The 12,092-nt window shown below is 38.9% G+C and overlaps 1 protein-coding gene across 1 annotated transcript; it reads right to left on the bottom strand.

The window, feature by feature from the left end:
* Positions 1–7,042: 7,042 nt before the first annotated feature.
* On the bottom strand, positions 7,043–11,661 carry LOC103911112 (uncharacterized). The gene is made up of 4 exons (XM_087303894.1): positions 11,533–11,661; positions 10,917–11,219; positions 7,828–8,121; positions 7,043–7,720 (listed from the first exon to the last, which is right to left on the bottom strand). The coding sequence occupies exons 1-4, from the start codon at positions 11,573–11,575 to the stop codon at positions 7,548–7,550; spliced, it is 813 nt and encodes a 270-aa protein (XP_087160020.1). The 5' UTR covers positions 11,576–11,661; the 3' UTR covers positions 7,043–7,547.
* Positions 11,662–12,092: the final 431 nt, after the last annotated feature.

Genomic DNA, 12,092 nt, shown 5'->3' with positions numbered 1-12,092 from the left:
TGACTAGAATGATTTGTTGGATCCTTATGCTGCATTCCAGTTTAGGGTTTAGAAGAATGACTTTTTTGATATAGTTCTTCTGGGGGGTGGGGAGGGGGGGGGGGGTGAATTTCTAATGATGGCTTATTTGGATGTCTTCATTATTATTCTTAGTTTTTTGTTTATTTTATCCCATTACCTTATTATCGTCCTATATGAGTTTCATTATTATTATAGTCCTTTGTATGTTTGACCTTCATATTTTTTTTATGAAGAAGCCATGTTCAAGCAGACTGTAGTGTGATAAAAAAAGCAAACACATACTGTGCAAACACAGCCAGAAACAGGAAAAGAATTACAATAGCAGGATAGGAAAGTAATGTAATAGGAACAGATAAGTGGAAGTCAGGTCATAATATGTCATAATAGGTCATAATATATATTAATATATATATATATATATATATATATATATATATATATATATATATATATATATATATATATATATATATATATATATATATATATATATATATAAAATGTACTAAGCAGAAGAATGTGAATGTGTTTGTGAATCAGCTGTGCACTGTAAACAACCATAGTAAAACACCCACAGTTTTATTTACTCATTCTTCAGGACACAAAAAAAGACTACCTGTCAACCCTCCCGTTTTTCCCGGGATTCTCCCGTAATTTCAGTTCCATCCCGTTATCATCCCGCAAAGGTATTTTCCCATATTTCTCCTGTATTTTCAGTCTTTCTCTGAAGGTTGGCAATAAGCTGATCCTACCTATACTTAAAACGGTCATATATCGGTGCGTGACTGTCAGCTGACGCGATTCATAGTGATAAAAACATGCTGTCTCACAAACAGATTCTGTACACGTGATTTTAAGCTGAGGGTTAGGGGTATTCCTTATTATAGTGGGCATAACTCTTATTTTCACATCTTTGACAGGTTTGCAAAAAAGTCATGAAAATAAATATGCCATAAAAAATGTTCAGCACCCATGTAAACGCCTGAAATCTTTATTTGACAAATACTGACAAGTACGTCAACTTCATCTGCAGACAGCAACAACATGCAATACACGTTTAAAGTCCCATTTTCTTGGTAAAAGCGGAAATCTGACTGATCTATACGTTTTTGATGATGTCAGATGTCTCACCTTGAATGCAGACAACAGAAAACAGCCGTAGTCACAGTCTAACTACATCTGCAGTAAATATACAGCTGACTGGGGGAGTTCTCTATGGGAAGTTCTGGGTAAGTGGAAGTAAAGATACTCTGCTGGATTCAAACAGAACAAGTTGGTCAGTTTGAGAAACAAAGTGTTTTGACTTTATCCAGCAGAGGGCCACAGAGATCTGTTCTTTGTTGGGTTGTAATCGACTTTGGTTGTCTCAGTGTTTGATACTGTGTTGCTACATTACATGGATGTCTATTGATCAGACCGTTCAACCTAAAATGAACATTCACTCACTATTTACTCATCTTCAAGTGGTTACGAACCTTTATTGGTTTCCATTTTCCATGAAAAATGTTAGAAAGCTGTAAACATTGACCTCCATCATAGGAAAAGCTGATACTATAGACGTCAGTGGTTACAGATATCCAACATTTCTTTAAAATGTCTTCTTTTGTGTTCAACAGAAGAGATAAAACGGGTTTGTGACAAGTTAAGGGAGAGGAAATGATGACAGGATTGTCATTTTTGGGTTACATATCCCTTTAATTACTGGTTAGAATTATCACTAAATAGGTTTGCTATAATGTGGAGTGTGATTTAATAAAAGTTGCATGTTTCCTTCTCAATTATTTGTATTTCAGTTATGAAGTTTTCACATATCAGTGAATTAAGCAAAAGTAGTTAATGCTCCAGTGTAACCCCGCCAGTCGTACGCCACCCAAAACGCTCCGAGCTGGAATCGAACCAGCGACCTTCCGCATAGGAGTCGGGTGCTCTACCAAGGAGGCTAAAGACCATAGCCTTTAGCGTCTGTCACTAGAGCACCTTTAGAGGTCAGAGGAGTGAGGTTTACCTGCACAGCACACACTAGCTGGCCTCCGTTACACTAACCCCCTAAACCTTACTCCCATCCGGGTCATGGCACCAATGTAACCCTGCCAGTCCTACGCCACCCAACCCGCTTCGAGCTGGTATCGAACCAGCAACCTTCCGCATGGGAGTCTCTACCAAGGAGGTAGATGACCATAGCCTCTAGTGAATGTCGCTAGAGCACCTTTAGAGGTCAGAGGAGTGAGGTTTACCTGCACAGCACACACTAGCTGGCCTCCGTTACACCAGCAGTGACTTTCTGTCTGTTCACCACACAACACTGGGTCAATTTGGACAACCCTGACACTTCTTTATTTATTTTTTTTTTTATTAAAAAAATTGTGTTATGAAATGCAGCATTTTAAAGAGTGCACTAAATATAATCAAATCTCAATTTCTACGACATTTGGATATAGTCAGTATTTGATCAAAACAACATGGAAGCTCTTAGCAATGTTGCTGACTCTAAATGTGCATGAATGTAGTCTTGCTGCATGCAGGTCAGAATAAGATTAGCATGAATATATTTTGACTCATGTCCACACATTTATTTCTGTGACTGTGCTCAGTTCTCCTTTTGACTTGTTTTCCTCTCAGTGCTTTTATGATCAAGCGGTCAGCAGCTTCCCAGAATGCTGTTTTAACAAACACACCCACATCTATTAAGATATGACAGTTTTAAACAAGTTTCTTTCCATCTAATGGTTTGTTTTACTTTGTTTAAAGGCCAGGTCCTGTCTTTAGAATTGTTTTTCTAGATGTGAATAAAGTGTGTGTGCTGACTTAAAAATGTTTTCAGAGACATTTTAAATTACTGTGCATCTTTTATTCTCAATTAACACATGCAAACCCCCCTACCCCTCATAAAGAAAAGGCACAGGAATTAAAATGAAAGCAAGTTTATTTAATAATGTAACAATGTAATGCCTACTACATAAGATATCCTGGATGTCACCATCACAACAAAAAAGAGAGACATGTAGAAAAAATATATTATTAATTAGTAATAGTAATAGTTGCATATGCTCTTAATGTGGTTAAGACAATGAATTATTAATATTAGGAATGTATGAATTTAAAAAAAATACATTTAAAAATGGTACAGTTTAATTAATTTTTAAAAACAGACATATAAAAAGCCGTTTACACAAAAAACATCACCATACATATATAAATTAGACGCTTAAGAAAGTAAACAAAGGAGAAGAAAACCAACATGACATACATTGACACATCTGTATAATTAAGCTGAATGTCAAAGGTTGTAGAAAACAAATGCTGCAAACAGCACTGGGGTTCAAGCATTTTGAGACCGTTTTGAAATTATAAGCATAAAGTGTATTTTAATTGCCAGACTAGCAGGTTTATGGCAACACACGGTTGTCGTAAACTTTAAGTTTGGTTTAAATATCATAATATTATCGTATTAAGTGGTGAAGAAACTTTGAGAAACAGCTTTATGTCCTCCTGAACACTAGGCGGCGCTGTGCTGAAACAATGTAGGTAATATCAGGTCATGGATGCCATAACAAATACCTATTTTGGTCTGAAAATAACAAAGTGAGGAGATATACACTGCATTCAATTCAGAAGGCCCTTATTCCCTAATCCCCTCTAGGGGTTTATGCTTCAGAGGGATGAAGGGTGTAGGGATCAAAAAATAAATTTTTTTGAATGCACTTCTGAGTCATAATAATGAGACAATCGATGTGGTGTGTCATCATTGCATTTTTACACCCAGAAAACGAGCTTAGATTGACAAGTGCATTGTGCAGGCTGTGCCTCATTCATCAATTTTTCTGTGCCTTACGCCCCATTTACAAAGGGCGTCAGCATCAATGCTTGCCATTCACTTCCTATTAATTTTTGAGTGGGTGACGTCAAGCATTACCGAACTGAATTGTTGATCCGTCGGCGCTGCTTCAGTGGCGTTGCTGGCTGCAGAAGTTGGGCATTTTTCTACATTTCAAGCACCAACAGAAGCGTCAACTAATCAGATTACTTTCAGAATCAGACCACCTCAGTTCAGACAGAAGACTATTGCGGACTAATTTCATTGGCTGACACTGCTATGATGATTGCGTCAGCCCCAACTTAAGGCACACCCTCGGTCAATCATTAACGCTGAAGTCCTGTGTGAATGCACGGATAGTCTCTGATTTATCAGGGGTCGCCACAGCAGAATGAACCGCCAACTATTTCAGAAAAAAATAATCTTGTTTTTCGATTAGTGAAAAGATTATTTTGCTTACCCCATTGGCAGATTATTTTGCTTGATTTAAAGGTTCAGGACACCCCGGAGAACTTTTTTTTTGTATTAACAGATGTGTGTGTTGTTGAGCATCAGTTAAGACAATGTTAGCACCTGTCAGCTTTAATTGTGGGGAAAACTGGATAATTTTGAGCTTTTGTCAGCTAATTTCAGCTTCCGGGTTTAAAATGATTTTTGGGGCGGGATCAAAATCGGCGACGTAGCGCAGAACTGCAAGTGCAATGATGAAGCGTCGGTTTCTCATTATTATTCATAGAGGAGTTTTCTTATCCTATGAGATTTCTTATCCTATGAGCCGGCTGCTTAATTATTCATGAGACCTGCCAGACCTGCCAGTGTCAAGCCCGAGCTGAGAGACACGGAGACCACGGCACAGTATTTAGCCGTTCATGAAGGCTCATATGCGTTTGTTTCAATGACTGTAAAAAATATGGACGACGCGACAGCCCCTTTTCCCATTGAACGCCTTGAGGGCAAAACGCCTGCTTGACGGGCACAAACTGTCGCAAAAGACTGCTGAAATTGGAGCCAGACATGCGCAGAAGGATTGTCTGGTGGAGCCAGGAGGAGCCACGAAAATGAGCGGAGTCGAGCTTCCAACCAAACGCTTTATGTAAAATCAACCATGCCCCCCGAACTTCTCAGCATGTGTTTGCTGTCATATCAACACAAATGGATGTAATAACATTAACAAATATGAGGGTTTTATATATTCAATCGCGCCAGCTCCGGGCTGCAGCGCATAACCTACTCGCGGCGTCGCGGTCTGATTCTGGCTCGCATGCGGCAGCACCGGCTCGCTCGGCCGCCGCATCTGGCTCGATTTACTCGGGCTGGAATCGGGCAGTGAGTCCAGGCATCCGGAGTACGTCCAGCAGAGGTAGTCAGTCTGAGCTCTGAGGGGTAAGTCTCCGGCAGGCGAGAATCTAGCTGGAACCGGCCCAAGTGTATTTTGCTATCTGGGTGGTTAGGCGTGTATCAGCAAACTAATAAAGCCCGAAAAAAGCTCTAACCTTAGCGAATAAACAGTGTTCCACCAGATCATGTATGTCAAAAACTGTAGTTTACTGCTGAACTCATTTTGTCATGGTAAAATAACACAGAAAATCGAGTAATAACACTTCAGTCTTCTGCCGAAGCTCAGACGCGCTGCTTTGAGAAACTGTCAATCACCGCTGTCAATCACGATGACACGCCCAGCCTTAAATTACTGCTAAAAACAAACTGTTTACAAAAATGAAGATCTGCACCTATTTCAACACAATAACCAGTGCCTTAATCGACCAGAACCATCTTTCGGGACATTTTATTGCAAGTGTAATTAATTTTTTTTATTTGGGCTCAAGTCTCCTTCATTAACACGGAGGAGGCGGGCTTTATGATTTGTACTGCAGCCAGCCCCCAGGGGGTGATCTAACGGCCGAGACCTTCACTCAAACGCAGGCTTGCGGCACACTTGGTTTGTTTCCATGATCCACGGGGTTTGTTGCATGTTTTCCCCCACGATCTTGTCAGGGCCGATCACACAGCAAAGCTGTGTGTGTGCTGCAAGCATTTTTGTCGGGAGAGCAGCACGAGAATTAGAGAAAAGCGGACACTGTCTTTTATCAGGAGTTCGTTCACATTCAGACACATCGCCGTGCTGCTGTGTTTGCCTAAATCCTCCAGATTACCAGCAGGGTTAATGGTTAACCATTGGTTAACCATTAACCATTAATCATGCATCTTTTGAAAAAATTCTGAAGAAGACTCTAACCGAAAGAGGGGGGTGTCATGGCCCTTTAAGGAAAATCTCACTTCATTTTGGCATATTATTTCTTAAAACAAGACAATATGTTTTGCTTGCCTAGAAAATGTTGCTTGATTTAAGAACTTTTAGATATTTGGGTTAGAAACAAGACAAAAAAATCTAAGAAAAGCATTTTTTGCAGTGCAGTGTCCTGGCCAAAGTCCCTAAATCGGCACTTATGATCATGGCCTCCCAATCATCCTTGCCCACCGAATTGGCTCTATCACTGTCTCTTCACTCCACCAATAACTGGTGTGTGGTGAGCGCACTGGCGCTCTTGTCCTGTGGCTGCCATCGCATCATCCAAGTATGCTGCACACTGGTGGTGGTGTGGAGAGACCCCTCTTTTGGAGGTTCCGAAATTCCATTAAGGGCACATAATGTTGCATAATGATGTGCCCTTAATTTCACAGTGCATTGTGGGATTTTTCAGGATGCTACGTTTCAGTGCACTGGAAGAATTTTGCGATTGAGACAGCGCTTAAAATGGCTGATTCCCTGATCAGTGACTATTGAACAAGGGTGCTGATCTTTGTTTTGATAACATTTGCTATTTAGACTCGAGACAAAATGTCAGCAGTAGTTTAGTTCGGATTGGATGAAAATGCTAGGACTAGTTTGGAAATGCTTAATTCAATTTCAAAAAGTTTAAAATTTTTTGTTTTTTGTTTGGCATCTTAAAGCTACACACTTGAGCCCCTAATAAAATAAAATGTTTTTGTAGAACAAATTATTTTAATGTTTACTGCACTTCAACAATGCTTTTGATTACCCGTTAGTCTAGTGGATTCAATAGATAATTCAATAGTCTAATTTCTTGTTGCAAACGTAGCTGGATGTAAACTGTGAATGAGTTTTCCATTTGTAAATGATGTTTACTCCAATGGCAGGAGGGATTCACTACACTGTAAATAATATCTGTTAATTAACAGTTTCTGTTTCTGGAAGTGTTCTCCGTTTATTTATGGTTGTGATATTGGTTGCATTATGGGAGCTTGATCTCTGCTCTGTGAACTTTTGATGTTGAAAATTCAACTCTACAGTTTAACAAACTGATCTTTATTGTTATTTTAGTAGTTTAAAATAATATAATGTATAATAAATTATATTTAGAAAAATAAGTTACATTAGAGAAATGTAAAATAACAGTAAATGGACTCACAGTTTATTACAATGTTTCTGTAGAGTAATATACAACACAGCCCAGACAATAGATCACTTTAAACTATTAAAGTATTAAAGTAAAACTATTATTAGAAATGTCACTTTTTCAGACTTTTCAAGATTAAACATTGTTGGAAGAAGAATCAAGCTCCCATAATGCATAAACATAAATAAAATGATAAATAAACTTTTAAAATTTAAAGCATAATTAAACAGGAAATTAAAAAGTAAAACCAGGAATTACAAAATACAGAGAACTGCTAATTTACAGATACATTTTTACAGTCCGTAATCTATAGATGAATAGGTGATTTTTGCTTCTTCCTGCACACTTTTCTTCTTTTGAAGACATCTGGATATTAACTTATAAACCAGTACAGGCACCACGGCCGCAGCCACGCCCACCACAGCAGAGAGAACCAATAGGATCACAGCTTTAGGAAAGAGGCCATCTTATGAGGGATAAAGTGTTAAACTGTTAGCAGAGTTAAAATGTTTACATTATTCGCTTATTTATTGTGGAACTGACTAATAAGTGTTAGTATCAAAACTGCCATACCTGAGCATGTGTTACAGAGTGTGTCGATGTCCAGATGCGTGGTCTGGTTGCTGATGGGGTTGCTGACCACACAGCTGTAGGTGCTTTTATCCTGTAGTTCCACCTCCAGAGGTAGAGAGAGACTGATGCTGAGATCAGATGCGCTGGTGCTGGACAATACACTGTTTCCTTTGTACCAGGAGAGAGTCGCAGACCTCACATTCACCACTGAACACAGCAGCACACATCTGGACTCCGATGATGTATTTGGGCATGGAGATAAGTAGGTGGAAATGACAGGAATCGGAAGAGGAGCTAGAAAACATTGCAGAATATATTAGATTTAAGTCAAATATGTCTGGTTTAATAAACTTTATTGAGATTTTGTAACAGGAGCTAACATGACCAATGAAAACAGGAAGTAAAATTAGTATGCATGTGAAAGACATTATGCAACCAAGAAATTATAAAAAAGTGTCCCAAAAACAGAAATATCTGATCTGATCATCATCTATATTGCCATATAGGCCCTTTTCTTCATTGCTGTATGGACTGGTGCCATAGTGACTATCTAGGATGCTTAGAACTTCCACTTGCCATTAGCATGAGCAGCATATAATTCTTGTTTGTAATGGCTGGCTCAAAAGTGACACTGATTAGTGAAGCAATTCAACTTGCAATGACTGATAAAAATGCTGTGTGCTAGGCACTTATTTGTATTGAAAAAGAGTCAATAAAAATGACTCTTTTTCAGCCCTGGAGTTTCAAGCCTCAGACCGGCCCACCTCAGTTCACGACTGACTATATTAAAATAAGGACATTTACAATTCAGTTTCTAATGACACTATCACGTCTTTTTTTGAGAAAACAGCTGCTTTAGAACTTCAAATGTTCAACAACCCTAACAGTATTATGTCTTAACAATAAAAATGAAAATAAATAAATAAATAAATAAAATACTAAGACGAGGTTCAAACACAGATCCGCAGTGTCGTAACCTAACGTGCTAACCACTGGACCACAACAGCTGTGCATCGAGAGATGGCTCGTCTGAGTTATATCATCATTAACCAGGCTGCGAGAAAATATATAAAAAGAGCAGAGCTGCGGTAAAACAATGAATAAGAAGACTGTGGTCAAGTAAAAAAATAATAATTAATTTAAAAAGTGTGACTGCTGAGAGCAACAGATTCTGGAGCTAGGGACACCGGCCCTCGCGGCCAAAAAACAGACCGGCCCACTGGGAATTCTCCCGGTCCTCCCAATTAGCCAATCCGGGCCTGCTCATAGCTGACAATAAAACATAATGAAAACTACACTATTATTGTACTGTAATCCACTGGCCTGGCATGCTAAATACAGCATTTGTAGTATTTGTTTGTAAATCTGAACAGGAGTCTTTATTTATTTATTATTTTCAAAAACAAATAAATTTTTAAGTACATCATCTTTGTAATGCAAACATGCCCTTAAATAAGTCATAGATACATTTTTATCATGCTAATATTAGCATTACAACTAAGGAACAGTTTATTTTTTATAATAAAGTGCATAAATTAGTTTTCCAACTTACAACCACCCATAATTCCCTCATCCAGGGGCGGACTGGCCATCTGGCAATTCTGGCAAATGCCAGAAGGGCCGGACCAATTTTTAAATGTGGGCCGGTCAGTTTTTATTTATATGTATTGTTTTTACGTGAAAGCAGCTTTTATCTCTTGCTAGATGTGATATTATGATGATGATGATAATAATAATAATAATAGTAATAATAATAAATATAGCTGCAAGCAGCAATTAAGGGGCCAAGCACTATTGGCCATAAGGTGGCGCTGTTCCAGACGTTTTTGAGTACTTTCAGGGCATGGGGTTGAAGATGCATACCATGTTTTGTAATGATATGTGAATGTGTTGGTAAAATATAGCATTTTTGGCCAAAAATCGAAATGGGCGACGCCCAAAATGGCTGACCTGTGAAAATCAGACATCATTCGACTCGGCATGCTCTGCCGGATGTAATGAGACCAGTTTCATGAGTTTCGGACGAAAGGTTGAGACGTTATAAGCCAAAAAGCAAGTTTTTAGTATCTCCGGACCACTAGGGGGCAGTGCGCCGAAACTCCGCAATTAACCTTAGACCCTAGTTGTCATAACACACACCAAGTTTGGTGTGAATCGGTGAATGCGTTACAGAGATATCGCCTCAAGTCCATTTTTGCAAGTTCTACGTTAAATTAGTTCGCAAGTTAAACAAAAACGGTTGGTGTAATCAACTTGAATTCCATAACTTTTGGTTGGCATGGTCTGTACATCATGTGATTCAATTTTGGTGAAAATCGGAGACACGGCCTAGGACGAGTTCGATCAAATAGGTTTTTCGAAAAATTTAAAATAGCGCGAAAAAATTCATGACGGAAAATGACGTCATAGGGTGCGTTTGAATCGGACTGAGCCAAGGAATCAGAGGAAAAAAGAATTTTTATTGTAGCCCATTCGGTTCAAAAGTTATGATGATAAACATAAGTGAAAGTTTGGACAAGTGGTGGCGCTAGAGAGTTTGATTTTGAGACTTCATAATTGGCCTGATTAATGTTAATACTGGCCTCTATCATTGTGCCAAATTATACAACTTTCCCGCATACGCCTATATGGGCTGCCATTCAAATCCGGCGGAAGAAACGGAAGAAGAAGAAGAAGAATAATAATAATAATAATAATAATAATAATAATAATAATAATAAGAACACTAACGAAAGCAATAGGTGCCTACGCACCTACGGTGCTTGGCCCCTAATAATAATAAATGTTAAGCATTTGGACCAATCGTGACGGCCGCCTGATTTCAAGATGGGCCGACCCAATCCGAGGTTACCTGGACGTAATCAAAATCTGGCAAGAATGTCAAATTATTTCACCATCTGTACATCAAAATAAATAGTGAATGTGCGTGTCCGTGGGTGGGGCTATGTCAGTGTGGTAATGTGGGCTGATTTGGCTAGAGTGCCAGGGCTGAATTTTTGTCCCAGTCCGCCCCTGCCCTCATCGACTTATTCTAACCATAATTTACAGTATTAAAATGTGAATATATACATCAGACAGGGTGTTCTCACCATGGACAGTCAGCTTGAATGTGTGGAGTAGTATTCCTGTGCTGGTCATGATTGCTTTATATTCTCCAGAGTCTGTTGTTCTGGTGTTGTTGATGGTCAGAGATCCAGTCTGATCCAGCGTCAGTCTGCCTCTGAAACTCCCATCAAGAACTTTTTCTTGCAATTTGATTTCATCTCTGCTGATGTAAGCTATAAGAATGTTGTGGGATCTAAACTTCCACTCGATGTCCCCGCTTCTCTGTATTTCTAGAGTGACTGATTCTCCAACCATCACTGACTTCACTCTAACGGCATCAGACACACCTGGAGAACAAAACGAGTGATAATTCGATTAAAACATTTTAGAAAGTTTAATGATTGCACATTTGAAGGTGAAACTGTAAAACAACTCACTGATTTTAACACCATCCCCTGGTGAAAAAAACTGTTTAAACCAGCCTAAGCTGGCTGTGGTTTTAGCTGGTCGACCAGACTGTTTTGGCCATTTCCAGCCTGCTCTTAGCTGGTCAGGTTGTGGGATGACCAACTAAAACCAAGCTGGTCGACTAGCTAATCAGCATAGGCAAGTTTAAGCAGTTTTTTTTTTTCATCAGGAATGTACAAATGTAGAACTTACCAAATAGATAAAATAGAGTCAGATTGAAGACAAACAGAATCATTTTCAAAAAAGCAGAAGATTTCAGCTGTACAAAGTGAGAGATCAGTTGTGGCAAACAGAGAAATGGGTCTCGGCTGAAACGGATATGAAAGTGATGTGTAAAAAAATACCTCTAAGAGCACCTCCTGTCAGAGTCTCTATGCTTTCCTGCCTGGCCTCATTTAGTAATGATGTCGATGAAGTGTTTCTGCCCTTTGATATTTTAGTATCGGTTTGTGTTCCGGTACTAAAGAAGGCACATCAGTAAACAACAACAACCTTGATGTCTTTATGTGATAATCAATGTCACAGAAGAGTAAAATTTAGGATACAAATGCACCTTTATTTCAAAATATAAAAGTAAACTTCAAATGCAAAATGCAGGCAAGAGCAGGCAAGGCAAATTACCAAAACATTTACTTATTTAAAAAAAAAATTCTGCTTAGTCCCTTTATTAATCCGGGATCGCTACAGCGGAATGAACTGTCAACCGATCCCAATAGTATCTGTATGCAGCCCTTATGATGCAAGTGGAGATG

The sequence above is a fragment of the Danio rerio genome, chromosome 22, assembly GCF_052040795.2.
Source record: "Danio rerio strain M-AB ecotype USA chromosome 22, GRCz13ab, whole genome shotgun sequence".
Lineage (NCBI taxonomy): Eukaryota > Metazoa > Chordata > Actinopteri > Cypriniformes > Danionidae > Danio > Danio rerio.
The sequence above is the reverse complement of the archived record's forward strand: the minus strand, read 5'-3'. Positions and strand labels throughout refer to the sequence as shown.